Below are 24,326 nucleotides of genomic sequence, written 5' to 3'. Positions count from 1 at the left end.
AAGCTGTTTCTTGTCCGCTAATTTTCGTAAATGCTTACAAATTTACATAAAAGCTTTGCTTCAAAAATGCTACTTCATTGGAAAGAAGTTTTGAGAACACTAGTATATAAATATTTGCAGTATCTCTCCTTTCAAGTAAGCATTGGCCTTTGTTTAAGCAAATCTAAACCTACTTAACCTAAAGATACTTAATGCTAAGTTTGGTTGAATTTTGAGGCGCCAAAAGAGTTGAAAATGTAGAGAGTTTATAGAACTCATTAAAGCTCGTTTGAGCCTATGACTCTGGTGAGCGTATAAAAGGTTCAGTTTTTACAGGTCACGATAAAAAGGCCATGTGATTATCGTTATTTTTTTCAATGGACGATGCTTGTAGCAAACCCAAGACCTCAACTTAAAATGAAAAAATCACTCTAAGTTAACATTTGTAAACTTAATGAATTCAGTAGGAGGTTTTAGGATCAATGGACATCAAATGTTTTAAGTACATTGAAATATTTAAGGCAGCTGATTTAAACAAAAAAATCCTTCTTAAGTTATGGTAAAGAAGAATTTTTGACTGCTAATTAATGTAAAAGTATTATTATCATTAAAGTTGAAGAGACGTGAAAAGTAAGAAGATGGTTAAATCCGACATAGAATGTTACTATTATTGATTAACCTTCTCAAAAGAAATCTTAAAAAAATCATCATTACAAAATACACGACGGCTGGATAAATAAAAAAAGGATACAAACTGATCAGGAATGAACAAAAGCTCTTTGCTTTGTCATGAAATAAATATATTCTTTCTTCTCGAGACCGTCTCTGCAGATCTTCTAAAAAAGATTAATACTTCTCTAAAGAATCATTCAAAACTCCTGATTCAATATTGTGAACTAGATATAGCAATCATGAATATGACAGGCACGGAAAGAAGGAAAATGTTCTTTATGAATTATGTTTAAATAATCGAAAAATTAATAATAAACATCAGAACAATGACCATGGATAGTGATCGAATTATAAATAAAACGGCCAACATTAACAATTCAAACACTACTGTTGAAGAAACTGTGTCAGAAAGCATTCTACCTCCGAGTCTTCAATATGCTTTCGGATTTTTTGGAAACATCATGGCCATATATATTCTCTGTCGATCTGCCGGGGAACATAAATGGAAACCTTTCTACAGATTAGTTTGCGGTTTAGCTATATCGGACTTTTGTGGAATTGCCTTAGTTTACCCTGCGATTATGGCATGCTATATATCTGGGTTTACTTTTGAATTTCCTAAACAGCTGTGTGAATACTGTTCATTTTGGTTCTCCTTCTCTTTTATGTCTTCAGCCCTGATTGTCAGTGCTATGTCTTTTGATCGTTTTCTGGCCGTTCGTTACCCAATATGGTACAGGAACTCCCAGGAAAGCAGAGCTAACACAATGCTTCTGGTGATTTGGACATTTACAGCCGCTGTATCTTCTCTTAATCTTATAGGCATTGGGTCAGTCAAAAACTTTTATCCAGGATCGTGGTGCTTTATAGACTTTGCCAATAAGGGACTGTTAGAAAGGGTGAACACTTATATATATTCCATCATTGGCTTTATTATTTTATTAATAACAGTTATTCTAAACGTAGCCGTTGCTCATTCCGTTTGCCGAAAACCAGTTTCAACGACTGTCGACAACAAAAGAAAAAGAAATGACATTTACATCATTGTATTCCTGTTTTCGATAGTGACTCTTTTTTTCCATTTGCTGGGTTCCGTTAATGGTGAGTAATCCTTTTTTTAAGATAAGTTAAAATACTAGTTTATCCTTACCCAGGATGCTAAACCTGGAACATTTTGGAAGCAATGAATAGTTTAATGATTAGAAAACAACAACTGTTAACCATTTACCATTTGAAGGATTTTCTCTAAGTCTTCTTTGACATTCTGGTGTACTTTCCTTTCTCGTGCACTTTAATTCTTTACTGTCTGTTGCACGTTCAATCTTTACTGTCTGGTGCACGTTTTCTTTATTACCATCTGGTGCACTTTCATTCTTTACTTAATGTTTTCAGCTACGCACATTCCCTCAGATTTTTTGATATTTAAGCCTGTTTTTTAATCTCTGTAAACTAATTTCAAATGGGTCATTAAACTTATTCAATTGAAGTTCAATTTATTCAGTATGGACTAAAAATCCTAATTGCCTTTCACGATTCAGGTTTCATGCTCGATACAAGAATAAAATAAAAATATATAGAGATTCCATACACGAAGAAATGAAAAAAATATGATATTAGGAAATATTGATTGTTTTTTGTGGCCAGTAAAAAATAAATAGTTTTTGCAGAATTCAATACAAGGGACCTCTCTCTCTTCTATCGATTCTCATCAGTGTTTTTTTTTTTTTTTACATAATTGACCTATGATGCTGATCCCTCTCAAAATGATTAAAACTGATGCACACAAGACGATTTAGCACAAGTAATACTTGACACAACCTAAAAAAAAAAAAAACTCTAAAGGATTGTAATCTGTAATCAAATGATCAGGGACTGTTTCGTTACTACTGTTTTTCATCGATTCCTTTTCTACAAAACTTTTAACATTATGAGCGATGAAATAATGACAAAACATTGATCATAAACAGCTAAAAAATATTACAGTCCTGTATTTCGGTGTATTTTGACAATCTGAAAATAGAGATTCGCGAAGGTACGTTTGATGACTATAATTTATCACCGATGAAGTTGAACTTTAATATCTTTTACTTAACCGTATTAGACATTTGCTATTTCTGAGAATGAATCAATGCATTTTAATATTTGTGATCAAAGTTTGGTTTATTAAATTCGTGTTTTTTGAACGGAATTATGATAATATTTATTTTCACTCGAGCATGCAAATTGCGAAAATATGGACATGAAAACATATATAATCATTAAAACCAGTTACTTCATTTGAATTCAAAAATTTATGATTTATTCAAATTGTAAGTAAGATATCAAAGAAATTTAAAATGATAGTGATTAGAGGGGCTCAATTTTTGTTGGACGCTCTAAAACGTGGCTGAATAACATTACATGTGTTTACACATCATATATACTTGGATGAGCTTGGAGACATTAAAACCATTTGCTGGTGATATAAGTATTTTTAATTTGCTATCTAAAAGTTATTAATTACCAGCTATGTTTTCCCTTTCGGCTGTTGGCTGTCTCTGATTAAAAAATTATATACAAAAAGAGTTTTTAAGGTTATAAATGTAAAACCAACCTCCATATATAAAACAAGCTTAAGATAGGACTGTCAGAAAACGCCGAGATATCCAGGGATTTGAGATATTGAGGTGATTTTCTTCTTTTTTTTACAATAATGTTGTGATTGTTGACGGACATTGAGGAAGCCTGAAATTCAACATACGGGCGACAAAAAAAGTTCAAATTTGGATGAACCATATAATAAATTTAATCGATACAATAATATAATCTTGTGGATTCGCACTGTCTGTCTATAAAATGAACAATAATAAAATGATACTGTCGTATGTTGATACAATGATATTGTAAAAGGTTCATATGTTGATATCATGATATTATCTTACAGGTTATTATATTGATATCATGATATTTTTTTTTCAAATTTGTATCTTGATATCATGATTTTATGTTGCAGGTTCGTATGTTGATGAATGCCAGTGCAAGGAATCCTAAAAATGGTCCAGAGGAACTTCTGGCTGTGCGACTGACCATTAGTAACTCTATTGTTGACCCATGGATCTACATCATTCTACGCAGAGAAAATCTTGTCAAAATAGCAAGTTTGGTTCGCAGATTTAACAGCCATAAACACAGGCACACAAATATTTTCACAGTAGAATCATATGCTGATGAGAACAAATCGAACACAATCGAACAGAGCCCTCCAATGAACATTGCTACCTGCATAACACAACTATAAATACGTATTCCATCGAGTTCATGATATTATTTTTTTTTATTATAAATATAAGGGTAATATTTGAGCTAAAACGTGAATCTTTGCTATAAGTATATTATAATTTATAGAAAGATACTCCATTAATTTCCAACAACGATTTTTGAGTATTTGCAATAGAAACACCAGTCCAATTAATTACACCCCTACTAATGCGTTCGGAACATGTTATTTTTCGATGTTCTGCAAACTATAAAATCCGAGGAGTTCCCAGTAGCTCACACAGTAGCTCTGTCGAGATCTAGTGAGACTTCAAGGAGATAAGGTAAATTATTCACGGAAGTGACTAGCATGTAGAGACATGGTAAACAGAAAAGTTATCTTACGTTTCATTTTTCACCACTGAATAATATCTGTAGAAATGTACTTCAGCTTCTCTTGAATTCATTCAAACGTCAGTAAGTATTCTTCATGACATTATTTTTGCACTTATGTATTTTAAAAAGTTCTTTTTGGACAAACATGATTGGATGGTAACTGGGACTATATCTTTTGGCGTTAGATTAGCAAATGAGGAACCAATATATATATATATATATATATATATATATATATATATATATATATATATATATATATATATATATATATATATATATATATATATATATATATATATATATATATATATAGCTTAATATGAATGAGTTGAATTGCATTGTGGGTTACTACGGATACTACAGGAATTTTACGCAACAAGGCGATCGAAAAGGCACATAGACCATTTTTTTTTCCATGCATTTGTATGTATTTCCATGCTGTTCATTTTTATTCTATTATTTCCATGCTCACAATTACAAACAATTCATTTGTAACATGTTAAATAAACGTGGAATTCTAGGTTTCTCAAAGTCATACTGTAAGGCGATTTTCGTCTGCATTCCTTTGTTGTACTATCGGTGAATACAATTGTCAGGTGGGTTCCCTGACCAAACACAGATGATCACGGGTATTGTAATATGAAAAAAAAAAAAAAAAAAAAAAAAAAAAAAAAACTTTGTTGTCCATTTAACTGTTTAAATGCCTAAGGGATGCTACTCGACTTTCTTAACCTTGAAGCGCTGTGTTTTGGACGTGGCACAGACTACATTTTTTATATACATTTTCTAGTTAACAAGGTAACAACAAATCACACACCCCCGTGCCATCTTTCTTTGTATTTTTTCATATTAACATTTTTTTAAAAAAAATTTTCAATCCATTTAATATCGATCGTAGATTGAGTTGAACCACGTGTTCGAAGTAAAATGTAAACATATAAGTGTCAAGTTAACGTTGCTATTCATTTAATGATTGGTCAGTAATTGGTAGTAAGATCCTCTGTGCGCATTAATAACAATAGCCATATAAGGTAAACAAATCTCACCCATTTCTGTTTAAAATCCTTTAAAAAATCTTTCAGAAAGGTCTGGAAACACGTTTTTATAGCACATGTTTTAAAAGAAACAGATTATAGCAATTTCTTGTTTACTGCCAATTTTTATTTATAAAACCGGTTCTACCCTTTAACCTTTGAATGGGTCTACCTACACCACGTGCCTTGAATTTAAATCACAATAACATTAGTAGGGGTGAATTAGTTGAAAATTGCTGAACAAACAACCACGTTGTGTTCCTGTTTTAAGGTATTTTGAATATAACTTCGTAAACAGTGTACTAACCCTGTCTAGGTATTACTAGTATATTGATCCAACGAGAAATGATAGAGTCATCAAGCACGGTTTTGATTAATCAAATCCAAATTTCTTTTCTTTTTTCCCACATTCTGAAGTTGAAATGATTACCTTTTGATTATTTGTACGTGATTCAGATTTAATTTTTCATTTTCCATTCATATGTTTCATTTTTTTTTATTGAAACTCATAAGATGTTGCATTGTTAGATTTCAATATTTAAATTTATTTGGAAGTCAATGGCCCTGGGTTGTTAAAATTTCTGACGCTGTTGAGAACTGTTCTGAGATTATATCCTCGATTTTACATCTGGCCCCAGGATCACGAAACATCTTAAGCTTTAATCAAAATCTTTCTGTTGGACTAAAGCGTTGTTGAAGTCAGTTTAAAATTAAAATATTTTTCAATAATGCTTTATGAACCTGTTGTTATCTGTAAATTTTGAGGCTGATTCAATACTTAATAAACATTTTACAGGAGGTTGAAAGTTTGACTTAAGTCTAAGTCTGTTTCATGATCCTGGGGCCTGATTCTAAAAATTAATATTCCTGGCTCTGAGGAAAAACATACAGAATGCTAAGGTTTCTCCTTGGAAGGGGATAATTGTAGAAAAATATTTGCTAAATTAATTTTTATGAAAAGGACAGAAAATCTTTTAGGAGGAAATCACATACCTCTTTCTGTATGTAATCAAAAGGAACTGTTACAATATTGTTTATTTTAGACAACAAAAGAAAAGTATGAGCTTTCAATCCTCAAATAAATAAATAAATCATGTTTATCATTTATTATTGCGATTACTTTATTTTAATGCAATACAAAAGCCAAAGATAAACAAACATGCTTTGAACTTCACAAATTACGTTACATTGTTATGAACATTTAAACATAAACATCTATACACATTTGTTTAAAAAGGCGCATTCCTTCCGTTTCCAAACAGAAATACCATGTTTAAGAATAAGTAAAAACATTTTTTATGTTTGAAATAAGTATACATATTCTTGTATTTATCATAGGGGCTTAAGTGTTTACAACAATATATGAATAGCTCGTCACAAGACGATTTACTCACAAAAAATAAAGGGAACGTTGAAAACATTTTTGAGGATCATAAATGGAGATATCTCAGCTAAAAATTTGAGGTATAAGATTTAATTCACAGTATCCAATCGTGTTGTTCTAAAGAAAAAAAAACACATGTAAAAAAAATCCCTGTATTTCTGTATTTTCGGCACATGTGTCCTGGTTACTCAAGTGTTTTGAAACAGTCAAGTGTATCATTGCATTTAACTGTTTACACAGATCAGTAGAATTTCTTAAAGTAGAATTAAAAAAAAGTTTTTCAATCTCTTATGGAAATTTTGACAGTATTAACAACATTTTTCTTATTCATCAGTCAGTCTAATATAATTTCAGATTCTTCAAATGTTTTTGATTTATTTTGCATGTTATATAGATTTCATCTTGAATGATGAAAAAAATTATATTTATTTATCAGCATAACATTTTACAACTACCAACACAAGTAGAAGGGTTGAGAAGGCTTGGGTATGAATTGGTGTGGATCCTCCAGTGCCATCTGCAATTAAAACATTAAATTTTATCACTTTAGGAATTTTACCTTTCATGTTGCTTATGACAATAAATTTAATTCTTAACATCACAAATCATCTAAACAGAGGTCTTTTCATTTCTTTTCCCCTACATTTATGCTTTGCACTAAAACCATTAAAGCCTTCATTTAATTGGGACATAACACGTATATAAAATAAACAAAATTCTGATTGTCATGGATGGGAATACGCGCATGTACCAAATGTCGCGGCACATATTGCCAATGACATCATTTAGATGAGTGATTATGATAGTTTTATATTTTTAAACAAAAAAGAAACATGTAAGAGAGGGATTCCTACAGATGAAGAGAATTAAGGAGGCTGGGGGGTCAACAAATTAACCATCAGATATAACTTATTTTTTTAGATATGATATCTTAAGCTGTCAACTATCATTTGGCAAACAAAAATTTCATATATTTTAGTTTTAAAATTTGATCATTTTTGTATATCTTTATATGGAGCTCTTCTTCTAAAGGAGATCAATATAGTCTGAAAATGGCCACAACCAACCAGCCCTCTTAATTAAAAGTAAAATATTACCTTGTGTTGTCACTTGCAGACTTTGAGTTGTCATACTAGTCGACGGGTCTGCAAAATACAATTAATGAAACTTGTTGATAGTTCGTTCACTCATTAAACACTTCGAAATCATTATGCCTCTGCTTACTAAACTCGTAGAACGTCCATCTATTCATTGACCTCTCTCTCTCTCTCTCTCTCTCTCTCTCTCTCTCTCTCTCTCATTAATTTGCTTTTAAAATCCATTTTTTCAATATTTTAATTTTATAATTCTATAAGTTTTCAAATATACAGAAAAATTCAAATTAGTCAGTTTAGTCGATATATGAAATCTTTGAATGTCTAAGTTGCATGTTATGTTTAATCTTACTGAATATCAAAATGCATCTACACATACATATGTATTACATTACTAAAATTTGTGCGTGTGTAGACAAATCGTTGTGCTAAAACAGCAACGGTTATTTCTATTCTCATGATTTCTTAACTTACTAATAACGATTATATTCTGGCTGATAGTCAATTTGTGTCCCTCTGTCTTGTGTGTTATTTTGCAAGAGTATGTGCCACTGTCAGCAATGCTGAGGTCTACGAAAGTACAAAAATAAGCAAATACGTGTATACTTCTCTTGAATTTTTGTAGAATCTTTTTCTTCTCACTACTGTAGCAGAGTATACATATATTTTTACGCAATTCATATTCTTTTTCACAGATAATTATTGATTATTAACTGTTTAGAAGAAAATCATCCAAATTCAAAATTAGAGGATTTTCAAAATAAATTCAGATTTCGTTCTAAAAAAAGACAAGAAATTAAAAATTTTCCCACCTGGAAGCGTGAAATAATAAGTAGTCCTGTTCTGTACTGTAGCTTTGGCACAACTATGATTTCTACCCACCGGTACCACTTGGCTGTTGTGACAATAAGTAATATTGCCAAAACTCAGATTAACATCCAGATCAGACAAACTGTGATTACCAGATGCTTCAACATAGCATGATGTATTATAGGTGTCACCTGGTGCGTAAGCCCCGGGAAAATCCAATGTGAAGGAGTAAGCCAACTTACATAAAACATCCGGAAACATAAGAATATACAGTTGATAACAAAGGGAGCCTTTTGATAAGTTCAATCCCTAGATATATCAACCTCAGAGAAAGCAGATCTACCGAGCAGAAAGTGCGAATTTTTCACCCTGAGGTTGATATATAGAAGTATTTTATCGAATCAATAGGCTATATTTGTTTTATCATATTTGATCATTTTCCCCAAAACATACAAAGCATCTATGCTACCATTATAAGCAATTCACATTCAAGGCAATGTTTCGTAATATCCATTATGAAATTACAGTGGTCACATGAACACATAGAAGTTGAAGTATGATTTTTAATGGAAACACGAGTCGATATCAACTATCGTTGTGATGTCATCACTATTGTCACAATTGTTCTAATGCTTTTTTTTTCGTTTTAGCAACATCTAATGGATATTCTTTTTTTTAATACCTGTATGATCTACTTTGAGCCAATCAAAGAGCTGCGATACTATAATTATGGATTTAGTGTATGTTGATATGTGAATATTTACATTTCCAACTGTTTTCTGTGTGATAACTCTTTGAAAGTCTTTGAGAGGTTAGTTACATTGTATTCAATAATTACAACTGTATGCAAATTTCGCCAAGTGAAAGGTCAAATGCATGAATAAATATGCATTTTAATTTTTCCCGCGGCTGCATGCATGTCATTGTGTATGATGTCAGTGGGCGGGGACTATGACAATAAATATGGAATGCCTCGTGTATTTCAGATCTATATTAGTATTTTTTTTTTGTTTATTTATATTTTTATTTCACATAATAAATGTAAATATGAGGAATCACTGTCTGGCTTTTTGGGTATGCCAGGGACATTAACGACAGTTTGGGAACGTGGAATAATTTATTCGCCCGTTATGCAAATTATCCAACGTTTCCTACCGCCGTTAATACCCTGGAATACCCAACAAACCAGACTGCGATTCCTTATTTATTAGGATTCACGGCAAGTGAGGAGTGATTTCGACCGTAGACCACCATTTCTACTGAGCAGAGAAATATTGTGATTTATCCATTGCAAGAATATAGATCTCGGAAGGTACTAGAAATGCACTTGCAATTGTGTCTAATAGATAGTTTTATTTATCGAGTTAAATTCTAAGGATAAATTGATGCTTTCTTTGTACAGTACACAACATATGTATAATTACAGTATTATAATTAAAGTTATTATTTTAAAAGAACTTCTTGTACGAATTGCTTTTAATAAAAAAAAACAATTTTAACTAATAATGTCATAATACAAGCTGACTCGGCATTACTAAACAATAAGCATTCAATCATAAGACGGTAATACCCGCACTAAGTCAAGTGTATGCTTCTAAATGTACTCTCCTTTTTACCTTGCGAATTCGAAGAAGCCATAATAGTTATTTTACGTACATTTACGTATTACATATACATAACTGTATCAAATTAAATAAATCATAAAATACTAAGACCCAGATGAATTGGTAGCCCATACGCCTCTTTTGTTAGAAAAATTCCGAAACATTATTGCACATTTACAGGACATCACCAATCATATTCCAAAAGATGATATGGCTATACCATGTATACTGTGTAAAATGTAAGAGAAGTTCTATATGTCCCTTTTCTTTCAGAAAACGGTCGTTTTTCAACCCCTTATTGGCGCCCAGGATGAAATTGAAACTCCAAAAGTTTATTGCACATCTACAGGACATGCACCTCCAATCATTCAAAAAGATGAATTTACCACTGCTTACAATGTAACAGGAATTTGAGGAGCTCCGAAAGACATGTTTGTCAGTCGATTCCAAAAGACGAGTTATTGTTCTTGTGGATCTCTCTCTCTCTCTCTTTCTCTCTCTATATATATATATTTATATAAAATTATATATATATATATATATATATATATATATATATATATATATATATATATATATATATATATATATATATATATATATATATATTATTTATTTATTTATTTATTTATATATTGATATATACTCACTCGTACGAATATTTGAAAGATAACTAAATTTACGACAATAAATAAAACTGATAATTAACAATGAATATATTTATTCATTGCGGTAAATTTAGTTACATATACAATTGCGCGATATCGATAAAACACAGTTAATAAGGGTACAAAACATAAGTAAGGATGAGTAAATTGTAAAAGCGTTAGAAAATTAATACGAGTAAAACTATATTCTATACACTTACGTGTGCGTTGATCCAATAACACAAGAAGGATGGTGGCATAAAATTGCCAAATGAAGTTCCTTAACCTCGCCATGCTTATATGTTGCCCCTTTAACTTCTTGAAAATAAAAAAAAAATCATAGACCATGTAATAATATCATTAAGATTGGAAAGAAGATAACATACATGTATGATTGAAATAAATGATGTTAACTATGCTTACTGTCGAATTACCGGTATATGTGACAAATTTCTAAATAAAAATGTTCATTTTCTTTCTTTCTTTTTTCTCTTTTCTTCTTTTGAAATAAAATAAACTTATAAGAAGGTTTACAGTAAAGATGAAAAGTTCCTTTAGCGATGGATTAAAAGCTTAAGGGGGTATAGATAGGTTCATGTTACTTTCATCCAAGACGCACATATAGCTAGGGTATAGCTGAGTTCAAGATGTTTAACATGATAAAAAGTAGCAATAACATGAATAATGATAAATTGAACAAATATTCAATATTTAAAGGTTTCACAAAAATTATAAAAGTAGAAAAAACATAAATCCTGTGGGTACTTGGTTGTTATACTGTATTTGTACAGGAATATAGTCAAGTTTAAGTAGAACCTTTACTTATTATATAGACTGGGTCAGTGCTCGTTTACTTTTATCCAGGCTATGACCTAAGAAATGGTTGATATAATGCGAACTTGCACAATTACATATTAACTGTGTCTTAGTAAATGACTCAGTGTTCGGATTCAAAGGAGGGCGGGGAGGGAGGTGGGGTGGGGTGGGGGCTCCGGAAATAAAGGATCACTCCTCTAAAATTTTCAATTCATAATAAATCCTGGTTACTTCTTTGAAAAAAAAAAAAAAAAGAATCATGATAAGAAAAAAAAAGAAAAGAAAAAGATGTTATTAATATAAATACATTCTAAAATAAGCTTGCAATGCTTCATATGACTTGATTCTCAGGCTTTACTAATATTTCACACACCAGAGACTAAGAATATTTGTAATTTAAATATCAATTCTAATCATTAATCGTAACGAAAAATACTTTCTCAGATGACTTCATCCCCCAGCCTATTCAGCTCCTCCCTCCCTCCACCCCACACACACTCACAGGGCTGATACTGGGGATACGCCCCAATACAATCGATTAAAATAAAGATTTATCTGAATCTTTCTTTTTCAGTCGCAGGGACAAGGAAAAATCATCGACTTCGAGAGATATAGGTCCTTATGCTTCTTTCAACTGGTTAGGAAAATTATGTCGATTAGGCCTGGAATTTTTTTCTTGTATTATACTTGTCAGATATATATATGTCTGCAGTTTTACCTAATTATCATTATTTTAGTCGGCCGACATTAGATAATGATCATTACTAAGATGTCCATTTGCAAAAATAATCATTTACCGAAGAGGAAAAATCGATGTTTAGCATACCAGGTTTACCATTATTAAAGATTGAAAAAAGATATAACATTGAGAGTTTTCTTGTTTTCCGTAAAAATTCGTAGATATTCATGACCATCACTTAAAGAAAACACATTGGACCCGCAGTCGCAATGAATGCAACATATATTTAACCCTCCTAAATGCTCATCAATATAATTAATACATACTCTTGTTCATTAATCATTCGGATCACACGATGTCACATTACGAAACGGAGAGATCTCGGAACGCTTCGAACATGTCAGACGCTGAAGCATCTAAACACCACACTTGAAACTATGAAGCACCGTTCACGTATAAATTTCGCTCATATTCATGACAATTTTATATGGAAACTTGTTATACATTACTCTGACGGTAAAGATAGGAGCTCCCAACTACATTTTTCCGGCAATCAGATTGCAATATTTTGCTGGTATATATTGCATAGAAAGCACTACTTGACCAATGTTAGAAGGGTTTATTCTACCTATTCCCTATTTTAGAAAATCAAGTGGGAAAAGGTAAAAGTTTATGTGGGAATGGGTAGAATACTTGGGCATACAAATAATTAACTAATGCCCTGTTCACACGGAGAGTTTATTTTAAATTAAACGTAAGTTACTGCAAATTAAATTTGAATCTCGTTCACAGGGGTAATTTAATGCGAATTAGTTTAATTCGAATTAATTTACTGCGCATTAAATTACTTCGCATTACCTCCGTGTGAACGCTAAGCGAAGCTCATTGAAATTAAATTTTGACGCATGCGTAATGGCAAAATTACGCAGCTACATGTAGGTTAAGGACGCGTACGCCCATGAAATATACGCCTTTAGTTAATATATTCAGGGAAAATGAATACAATTTTAATATTTTTTTTAACAGCATTAATTTTGATAAATGTGAATTGTGGTGTTTGCACTTGTATATATCGGGTCTCTGCTGAGTTCGGCCAAAGCGACATCGCTTACAACAGCTGTTTGTCACGTGACAGGTTTAAAATTGGAAAATATATGTACGACTACAAAGATCGTAAAAGTTCAACGATATACGGGCATCTTTCCGTTATAAAATTTATTCTGTTTTGTTTAAGTCAAAGTCCTTCACATCAAAAGTGCTGGGAGCAACTTCCTCATTCTCTGGAATTGTTTAGAATTTAGCCGTCTTTCTATAAACTCAAGACAAAAATTTGATACGCATTGGAAAAATGTTACATTACGGAATAAATAAACAATGCACAACCAGCTCCCAGCACTTTTCAGAATAGTAAGAATAATAGGTACACGTGTTTAAAATTCAGAATTTATTATGGAGCGGATATCGTTGAACTCTTGATATTTTCGAGGGGCTGGACCTAGCTGTCATTCTAGCACGTTACTATACAAATGTGCTCCCTACAGCTTTATATAAAGTCTACACATTATCAATTTAGTTTGACAATAAAATGTGGATTAATATATTTCAGAAGGTCCGACTACGCGTGTTTCGTATTTATTTTTATTTATACAAGTTAAGCTACGATAAAAGCTTGATCCACGCCTCAAGTACAGAGAAACTGCGTGTCAAACTAAGAAATGATGTCATCACAGTAAGTACAGCAAAATCAAGCTGGCTTTCATTCTACATACGCTAAGTGCTTTTATGGCATGATAAGTTGCACATTCATTTTATCTTTATAATATTTATGAGAAACGACAGTAAATATTTGACCATCGACATGTGGCCTGTGACTTAATTAATTCTGCCCTTACGCATGCGTCATAGTGTCTATACATATTTAAGTGATAAGTATAATTTTCCTTTGTTTTTCACTACAAAATAGCATAAGATTAAAACTCCACAATTTCGCGTTTTCCTTTCTTTACTTGTATGAAATAATACAAAATAATTCAAACTGACATCATTCTATTTGTTTGTATTATGTTATAAATATTAATTAGCTAACAACCAATGGGAATCTAGGTCACCATTTAAGAGAAGCTAATTATGTAGCGTCGAGAATGCCACGCCTTACTGAAAGTTTAAGGGTAATAGAGATTTGTACTAATTATATTATTGGCGCATCTGAAATTAAATTAAAATTCTTAAGGGTAAGTATTGAGAGTTTTGAGAGATATATGGCAGAAGATGAAATTTTAGATGTATTTAGGAGTATGAAAAATGATGTCTCCAGGGAGTGTGATAGATTTACTGATAAATATTTACATCAACTGAATATCTTCTCCTTTATTTCTTAAGAAAACCACTGCCCCCTGTAAAGATTTCTTGAGCAGTGGCTCATCTATCAATGAAACGTACAATGACGTACATATCAATAAGTATACAATATTTAATCTACTTAATCCCACTTTAGATGATTTTTTGAACGGTCTAAAAATATAAACAATAAAATGTCTTTCTTTTTTATTGTTAGTTAATTAGTTTGTTTATTTTTTAACGTTCCTCTCGAGAATTTTTTACTCATATGGAGACGCCACTACATGCCGATGTAGAGCTGAAAATATTTGACCTATAATCGGCACTCAGGGAAATTTAGCAGTGAGGGATCTTTTTCGTGCCAACACCTACTGCGACAAGGAACCTTGGTTTATACGGCCTCATCCGAATGACCGGTCTCCACGTCCCACATTGGGAATCAAACCCGCGACGTAAGGATCAACTTCTTACTCCGCGACTCTAGAGCGAACGCTCTAACTACTGCACTATGCGGGCGACTTTTTTGTTAGTATGGGAATTAATATTGCAGTAATTGCTTACGCGGGTTATGTATTTTTTCTGCAACAGCTGGAACATTAATTCCCATACTAACAACCAAAGAAAGCATTTTATAAATATTTAAGATTCTTTAGGATATGTTATATTCTAAAACCAATTATGCATTTTGCGTCCTCTTGCCTATTATTAATTTTTTTGAAAATGCTATATCTGATTTTCAGAAAAATAAATACATTTTTGAAATACTTTTTTTAATTTGAAACAAATAAATAAGAGATGCGAAGACGTTACCTTTAAACATAGACGTATGTGTTTACACACTTTTTAAGAGATGTACATCTTCTAAAGTTTACGTCTATAAAATGTCCAGTTTTAATAGAGACTTTCAGCTTAAAGTTTCAGGAATAAGATTTATTTTACAATATCCGATTCTTTTGCTCTATAGGAAAAAAAGATTTTCCCGCATCTCTGTATTTTCGGTGGTACCCTGCCTATCCAATGGACTTGAAACAGTCAAGTGTATCATGGCATTTAACTTCACAAATTTACATTGTTCGTTATCATCACCGTTTTCATTTCAATCACTTTTCGAAATTTTGTTTATATAAAACAATGTAATTTTCAACGAACAGTCTAATATAATTTCAGAATCATCTTATGGGCAAGCGTTTGATCTGTTTTTGCATGTTGGATTTCTCCTGCGATGATGTAGAAAGGAACATTCATAAATCAGCATATAATGCCACAGCTGTTAACACAAGCAGAAATGCTGAGAAGGTTGGGGTATGAATTGACGTGGAACCTCCAGTGCCGTCAGCTATAAAAAATATATATATTATATTATTTCATAAGTTATAAAATATATATAATGTTAGAAAAATACTAGTTAGACATGCACATATACAGTAAAACTTGTCAAATCCAGATGTTGTGTATTCCAAATTCTTGCCTAATACGAGATGAACTTTAAGACCTTTCAGTAAATTCAATTGCTTAAAATTTTGTCTAATCCGAAATATTGTCTAATCTGGCCAATTTCTTTGAAACCGTGTCCGGACTACATAAGTTTTAGTGTACATTAAATTTTGTCACCCCCCCCCCCCCCCAATAAAATTAATATTTCTAAGCTAAAGAACCTCAAACCAAATGTTTATGAGGCATCTAGGATAAAGTAAGCTTTGATGACGTTAGTATATACTAGTATTTTTAAGACGACAGTGACTATTTTGATGACGACAGCGACTATCTGGATGACGGAAGAGACTATTTGGATGACAACAGAGACACTATTTGGATTATGACAGCAACCAGATATTTGGATGACGACAAAGACTATTTTGGATGTCAAAAGAGACACCATTTGGGTGATGACAGCGGCTTCATGATTATTTTGATGACGCCAGTGACTATTTGGATGAAAACAGACATTATTTGGATGAAAACAAAAACTATTTGTCTGTCTCACTCTAATTTCAATTTACATCAAATTTCAATTTGCAATGTAATAATTTAACATATGTATATGTACATACATGTATACACGTAGGTAGAAAACATATGTCATATATACAAAAAATATACGAAAATTTAATCGATTGCATAATTGCTATTTGTATCAAAGTTCACCTCCACAAATGTCCACTATCAAAAAATAAGAATAAAGGGTAAAATGAATGAAATCATTCTGACGTATACGACATATGGGGATTTTTTGGTGCTATGTAGCAAATAAAATCCAATAAAAATATTAAATTCACTGATTATATATACTGTGGTAAGTGCATTTAATTTTATTCATCATTGATTGTCCTCATGAATTGACTAATTTTAAGCTTATAAATTAAAAACAAAATCAACATTTGTAAATAATATCGGTATCTTTAGGAGAGTATAAATTGTATCTATGATTAGTGGATGACATTGTGGGTGATCAATGGTACAATTTTATCATTCATGATTGCTAAATCGACAAATGATACATGGCAACATTTACAAATTAACACTACATTTAAGTTATTATCGATTTCTACAAGTATATAAATCTACACTTTGTGTTTTTATTATACAAATAATAGTATAAATGATAGACACTCAAAAAAATAAACAAATGTATTTAATGAACGTGATAAAATGCACAAAAACTTACCCCCCACCCACCCCCCCCCCCAAAAAAAAAAAACAACCCAAGATGTGTTTGTGAAACACTGATGCACCTGTATGACAACTTATAGCGAAGGTTAAACTTTCTCAAATCCAAATCAAATATATTGGTACCCAAAGTAAAGTCTTGTCCAGATTGATTTTACCTGTGAAATATGAAAGCCCTAGCAGCAATCATTGAAAAGATATGAAAAAGGTTTCAGTTTTTCAAAAGTAAATCAAACATCAAGGTCAAATGGTCAAAATTAATGGTGCCCAAGGAAAGGCCTTCTCACAAGAAATACATATGTGAAGGATGAAAGCCCTAGCAGCAATCATTGAAAAGATATGAAAAAGGTTTCAGTTTTTCAAAAGCAAGTCAAACATCAAGGTCAAATGGTCAAAATTAATGGTGCCCAAGGAAAGGCCTTCTCACAAGAAATACATATGTGAAGGATGAAAGCCCTAGCGCCAACTGTTCAAAAGTTATGACAAAAGTTAAAGTTTTTCAAAAGTAGGTCGAACTCCTAGGTCAAGGTCAAAGGGTCAATGTTGTTGGTATATAAAGTAAGGCCTTGTCACAAGAATGACACATGTGAAGTATGAAAGCCCTCACACCAACCGTTCAAAAGTTATGGCCAAGGTTAAAGTTTTTCAAAAGTAGGTCAAACTCCTAGGTCAAGGTCAAAGGGTCAAATTTGTTGGTATCAAAAGGAAGATCTTGTAAAAAGGAGTACATATGTGAAGTACGAAAGTCCCAGCAGCAACTGTTTAAAAGTTATGGCCAAGTTTAAAATTGGGTAAAAATTTGTAAAACTGGGTCAAACTCCAAGGTCAAGGTGAAAAGGTGAAATATGATGGTACCCAAAGAAAGGTCTTGTCACAAGAAATACACATGTGAAATATGAAAGTCATAGCTCTAACCATTCAAAAGTTATGAGCAATCTTAACGTTTTTGCGGACAAACAGACAAACCCACAAACAAACAGACAGACAGACGGACGGACAAGGCAAAACTATATATCTCCGAACCTTCAATACGGGCGCATAATAAAAACTATTTCATGCACTCTGTACATGGAAGCAATAATTCTAATGAAGTATGGGGTTCCTTGTAAATATTGATGTATGTATGTTTTTATGTAATAGTACATGCACTCTGTACCAAAGGTAAAGATAGGAAGAGGACATTAATAGGTTAGAAAAATGAAAATGAAATAAAGAGAATATAAAATATTACCTTGTGTGGTTGTTACAGGGCCTTGCGATTGAGTTGTTATACTAGACGGGTCTGCAGAAAACAATGCAATTTTGTTAAAAGTTTATTCACACATTAAATACTGTTGCCATCCATAATACTTCTGTCCTTTAAATCTCTCTCCTTTCTCTCACTCTCTCATAATCTGATAACACATAACTCTCACTGAGATTAATGCTTTTATTCCTTATTGAATTGTCGAGTTAAAAGGCTATCAAATATCGTCTCACAAAGTAGGATGTTATTGTTTACATTTTATTGAAAATTTAATTTCTTTTTGCAAAATTATTTGAATTAAATCAAATTTTCATGTGATGATTAATCTTTAAAAGAATAACAACCTAAATAATGATCTTTTTTAACTTACCAACAACACTTATATTCTGGTGGATGCTGATTTTGAGTGCCCCCGTAGTCTTGTTGTGAATTTTACAGGAGTATGTGCCACTGTCACTAATTCTGAGGTCTAGTAAGATATAAAAAATGCAAGCTGACAAGTACATCTGTTCTCTCTCTCTCTCTCTCTCTCTATATATATATATATTTGATTTCTCATCTTTCTCTTTCAAGAAGAAACTACTTTTAAGATATGCATATCATAAGTATGATACAAGAGAATTCAACAGAATGTGTGTTAGATAAGGATTATTTTTTTTTTGAAAAATAACAAATTCGAATTTTAAAGTATTAACTTATTAATTTATTATCTATTGTACAAAAGACATTGACATTTCCTCGAAAACACGGGGCAATAAAATTCAGATTTTGTCACAGGATAACAAGCAAGTCTCACAATGTACCTGGTAGTGAAAAATAGAAGGTAGTCCTGTTTTTTTTTCCTGTAGCTTCGGAACAACTCTGATTTCTGCCCACCGGTACCACTTGGCTGTTGTTGCAGTAAGTAATACTACCAAAACTCAAATAGACGTCAACATCTGATACGCTGTCGTCACCAGATGTTTCAACATAGCATGATGTATTATAGGTGTCACGTGGTGCGTATGGTCCATGAAAATCCAGTGTAAAAGAATAAGCGAACTTACATAGAACATCTGGAAAAGGGGGGAAAAAGAATATCAAGCATTTGTCGATTACGATAAAGATATAGGTTAGAATGAGTTTATGAATTGATACGAAAAAGACCTTCTACCATACAATTCCAAAAATATTTGCTAATGATTGATTGTAAAATTGGAAACTTTGCTGTTAGATCTTACCTAGGCCGATTTCATGTAGGTTTTAATATCATTACAAACATGTAGTTATACTAGCGTCAATTAGAGAATTTTAAAGATGAATTTCTCTTACTTTTTTTGGTTTTTTTTTTTTTAGATTTTTTTTAATGTTCAAAACACTTCATCTTTAATGGTTTAACTTGTTCGTAGTTTTTCAGGTACTTCGTAATTAATCATATTAAGAAATTTTGTGAATTGTCACTTTTATTATCTAAACTGCTTGAAAAATATATTACTTAACTTCTATAATATTATTTGAAAAAAGGAAAAAAATGAATAAAAATGATACATTTTTTTCTTTGTCCAACCTGAAGACGAAATCTACCTAGATATTTTGAAATTTGGACATGAGAAGGTTGTATATAGCAGCACACAGACAAAATAAATTGAAACTGTACGATCTCAAAGACCCCCCCCCCCCCCTCAAAATAAAATATACTAAACAATTTAAAAGAAAGAGTTAGCTCCCTTTGTGTAACAGTAGAGTCCTGTGTGTCCTAATTCTAGTATTCATCGATACAATCTCATTGAAGCTTGTTCAAATAAATGCTTAAATTTTCGATGTCAATCTTTTGAAAATCATGAAAAAATTTGAAAAAAATTTGGCTCATGATCTGACATCGTACGATCTTTTGTAACGTCCTACGTAACCTTCCTCAATGAACTGAAATGAACTTTAATAAAATTCTGACTCGATTTCTTCAATTTTGATATCAATTAGCTTTTATACAAGAGGCTTAGCTAAGAATTATTACAATCATATAATTATGAGGAGGAAAAAGGTCACAAACATAATACGAGTATTTTTAGGACTACACTTACACGTGTGTTGACCGAGTAACACAAAAAGAAGAATAGCCAGAAAATTCCAAGGTAAATCTCTCAACCTTTCCATGTTTAAGCTCCCCATCTAAAAATACTGAAAATACACATAGACCACGTTATTTGATAAGTGAGACTAGAAAAAAAGAAAGCAATACGTTGAAGTTGATTATGCTTGCTAAATGTCAATTGATCTCCATTTGATTTTTTTAATTGGATATTTGAAGATAATATCTCTCGTTATCTTCAGATTTCATATATATATATATATATATATATATATATATATATATATATATATATATATATATATATATATATATATATATATATATATATATATATGGGACCGAGAAAAAACTTCGAGATACCGAGGGTAAATAAGTGGTTGGGACTTCCAAATCACTTGAACACATCCATGGTATTCGAGAAATCAGAGATATCAGTGTTCGAGATATCGAAGTTCAAGTTGTATGTATGACGTATCTTTTAAATACACAAGTGTATGATGTTTTAAATAAAATGAAATTATAACATGGTTTGGGGTAAAAATGAATGAAGTATAGATAAGAGATGGAAGATATATATTGTATTTGACCGTCGATGAAAATGTGGTCATAAATATTAAAGAGGTAATTTTAAATTCCGATGGAAACTCTTACCTAGGTTGCACAGCGGAGTAAAAATACACATATTTACGATGAAAGTTGTGGTTAAGATTTCTTTTTTTAGTAAAGATATTAAATAAATAGGCATCAACAAAAAAAAATTGAAAGAGAATCTGTCACTTACATAAAGTACTTTAGCTCGCTTTGCCTGGTTGATTTCCTATATTTGTGCAGGAAGATGATCACACTTGTGTAGAACCTTTGACTGTGTTTTATCTAGGCTATGACCTTTACAAAAAGGATTGCGCAATGTTTGACATGAAACAGGTAATTGCATCGCATATCTGTGGAGCCTTACGAAATACAAATGATTATAATTAAAAATCATAAGACTAGTACTATTCTTTATGCAAACATACTTTTAAGAATTATGAAAAAAATTCTGTGAAGAATAAATATATTATTGAATGAATTGTGCCACTGTTATATATTATTTTTTGTTTTTCAGTATGAGTCCAAATGCAATTTGAAGATGATGCATATACAATTTAAAGAGGATAATGTATATATAAGCAAGGAATAAAAGAACATCTAAATATTCTAAACTTGCATAAAACCAATCCCTAAGATATTTGTTAACATAACCAAAATAAATAAATAAATAAATAAATAAATAAAAAATAAAAAGTGGGTTAACAACAGAGCAAATTTAAACCAGAAGTTTAAGGACTGTGTCCATTGAAAAAAAATAACGATCAGTGATCGATCTAAAAAAAAAAAAAAACCCAACTAGCAATAGTAATCTTGAACAGGGCATAAAACACGGACCCCTAGAAATTCCATAGGTGGGATCAAGTGTCTAGGAAGAGTTAGCATCCCCTGCCGACCGTTCACACCTCTCTTGATATAAGCTTGATGCTTGTTTAACTCTTTAGAATAGCTTAATTATGTGTGCTTAAGAAAAAACATAAGGCGAAGGGATTCTGAAATTGATTTTACATGGAAAGCGGTCAATTTTTTCCCTTGTTTAACTGCCTATTTGTCCTTATGTTATATCTGAAAAAAAATTAAACAAATCTCTATGCAATTGTTTGTAATAAAAAAATGACCTAAATTTTTAGGTGGATCTAGATAGGGATTCCTGTTTCTGTCTTTGTCAAATCATTGAAATCTTAGTGAAATTATGCCTTAAATGCAGGAATTGAGTTTCCGATAGAGTATGTAGTTTTAGTATTTTTTTTTAATTTTGTGAACCTCTCCGTATCTCTCCCCCCCCCCCCCCCCGTCCCCCAAATGTTACAGTTATAACATTTCTTTTCATCTAGTTTGGCAATGAGCATACAGTAAAAAATTTTCTAGAAGAAAATATTTGTACTCGAACTATTCTTACATTATGTTCATCATAACTGCAATTTTTTTTAAGTAGGCAGACGTTCGATATACATTATCGACATGTCTGTAAATTATGACTCATCCAATATACAAATATACAGCTGCAGTGAGTCTGAAAAAATATAAGAACAATAGTAATAAAGCCTTTATTTATCCAGAATGACATATTTCGCAACAATGCTAGTTTTCAATATGGTACTGCATATACCATACATATAGTATTAGAACATAGGTTAGAGGAAATTATAAGCTAAATAAAGTAATTGTGGATATAAAATGAACAAGTAGTAAACAAAATTGAAAAAAGTATGACTATACAGTCTCTAAGATAATTTATCTTACAACATACTATACTTGTCGAATTTCTAATACTTTCACTCAAGGCATTCCACATATTACTACCTCAAACACTGAAAAATCTTTTGTAATACTCAGTCTTTATTCTGGATACATACAGTGCATTAGAATTAGAATTCCTTGTTTGCTTGGCTAACTTCTGATACATATTTGATAACATTTTTAAAAAATCTGGCATTAATCCATGTAATGGTTTATACACTAGAATGACTTTTCTATAATAATGTCGTCTGTATATGGTCATAAGTGAGTCTAAATTCCTTTCTATAATAATATGTGATTAAGGCGTCAAGTTTATAGTTGTGTTAACATGATAGAAGATGGAAAAACTCATAATATGAAATAAAAACATGCCTCTCCAAAATTTTTCTGAAAAAGGGTAAAATGGATACAGACCGAAAGTTGTTAAAAAAATATACAGACCGAAAATTGTTAAATAAATATTCATTCCCTGATTTGAAAAAAAAAATTACAACACTTTTTTCTAGTCAGCTGCAAATGTACATGAAGATATAGAAAAATTGAATATATATGCAAGAATATCATATACAATGTTTGAGGAAAGTTTTTAAAGTTTGACAGAGATACAATCCAAACTTGTTGCCTTAGATGCAACTATACGTTTTATTTCGTTTTCAACAAATTCAATGCTTTTACCGGATACCTAATCATCACACCCTTAGTTTAACTACCAAGTACCATTGTCGAAGAGTATAAAGGTTGTGGAAACTAAATGACGACCTAAATATAACTGTGTATTAATTTTACAAGATATGAAATATTTAAAGAATATTTGTCTAATCAACCAACGCTATTTTAAAATCTGTAGGTGTTTTCTTGAATCACAAAACAAACACAAAATAGAAATTTTAAGGCAAAAATTTGTTTAAAAATCATAGTATGTTGGTTCAAGAAAATTACCTTACTGATTTCTTACATTTTTTTTTTCAATGATCAGTGTTATATGAAATTTAAAGGTGCTTGGACACAGATTTGAAGTTAATATTTTCTCAAATTTTCTGTATAATTTCATAACTTGTATGTTGATATAGCATTTCATACTAAAATATAATAAAAATCTTATTTCATCTCGAAGTTATTAAAACCCCGAATTTCTGGACGCATTGGATTGACACATCCTTGCGCTTTCACATATTTTAATTTTATTCTTAATACTTAATAAAAGTGGCAATTTTGTTGTGTATTAATGAAAAATATTAAAAATATAACCCAGTAAATTCAGAGTAGAAATGTTCGAAAGAAAAACATACTCACGGTATTGTAAGTCCGTGCTCAGTGGTGTGTGC

At 31.4% G+C, this 24,326-nt stretch overlaps 2 protein-coding genes, 1 long non-coding RNA gene and 1 pseudogene across 3 annotated transcripts in view; 1 reads left to right on the top strand and 3 right to left on the bottom strand.

Moving 5' to 3' along the window:
- LOC133188382 (uncharacterized) overlaps positions 1-12,751 on the bottom strand; it is a 186,641-nt gene extending 173,890 nt beyond the window's left edge. The window contains exon 1 of the mRNA XM_061323776.1: positions 12,679-12,751. The gene's annotated coding sequence lies outside the window, so the exon portion shown is untranslated. The remainder of the gene's footprint in view (positions 1-12,678) is intronic.
- On the top strand, positions 984-3,928 carry LOC133188775 (prostaglandin E2 receptor EP4 subtype-like; annotated as a pseudogene).
- Positions 6,410-10,001, bottom strand: LOC133188383 (uncharacterized). Its single transcript, XM_061323778.1, has 4 exons — positions 8,609-10,001; positions 8,271-8,366; positions 7,800-7,847; positions 6,410-7,219 (listed from the first exon to the last, which is right to left on the bottom strand). Exons 1-4 carry the CDS (start codon positions 8,865-8,867, stop codon positions 7,128-7,130), a joined length of 495 nt encoding a protein of 164 aa, XP_061179762.1. The 5' UTR covers positions 8,868-10,001; the 3' UTR covers positions 6,410-7,127.
- A 6,692-nt stretch (positions 12,752-19,443) lies between the features above and the next one.
- LOC133188874 (uncharacterized) lies at positions 19,444-23,234 on the bottom strand. Its single transcript, XR_009721332.1, has 4 exons — positions 23,012-23,234; positions 21,455-21,623; positions 20,663-20,759; positions 19,444-19,657 (listed from the first exon to the last, which is right to left on the bottom strand). It is a non-coding gene; the product is annotated as an uncharacterized LOC133188874 (long non-coding RNA).
- Positions 23,235-24,326: the final 1,092 nt, after the last annotated feature.

Source organism: Saccostrea echinata, unplaced genomic scaffold (assembly GCF_033153115.1).
Source record: "Saccostrea echinata isolate AGI-Se365-2 ecotype Australia unplaced genomic scaffold, CSIRO_AGI_Sech_v1 ptg000016l, whole genome shotgun sequence".
NCBI classification, from domain to species: domain Eukaryota; kingdom Metazoa; phylum Mollusca; class Bivalvia; order Ostreida; family Ostreidae; genus Saccostrea; species Saccostrea echinata.
The sequence above is the reverse complement of the archived record's forward strand: the minus strand, read 5'-3'. Positions and strand labels throughout refer to the sequence as shown.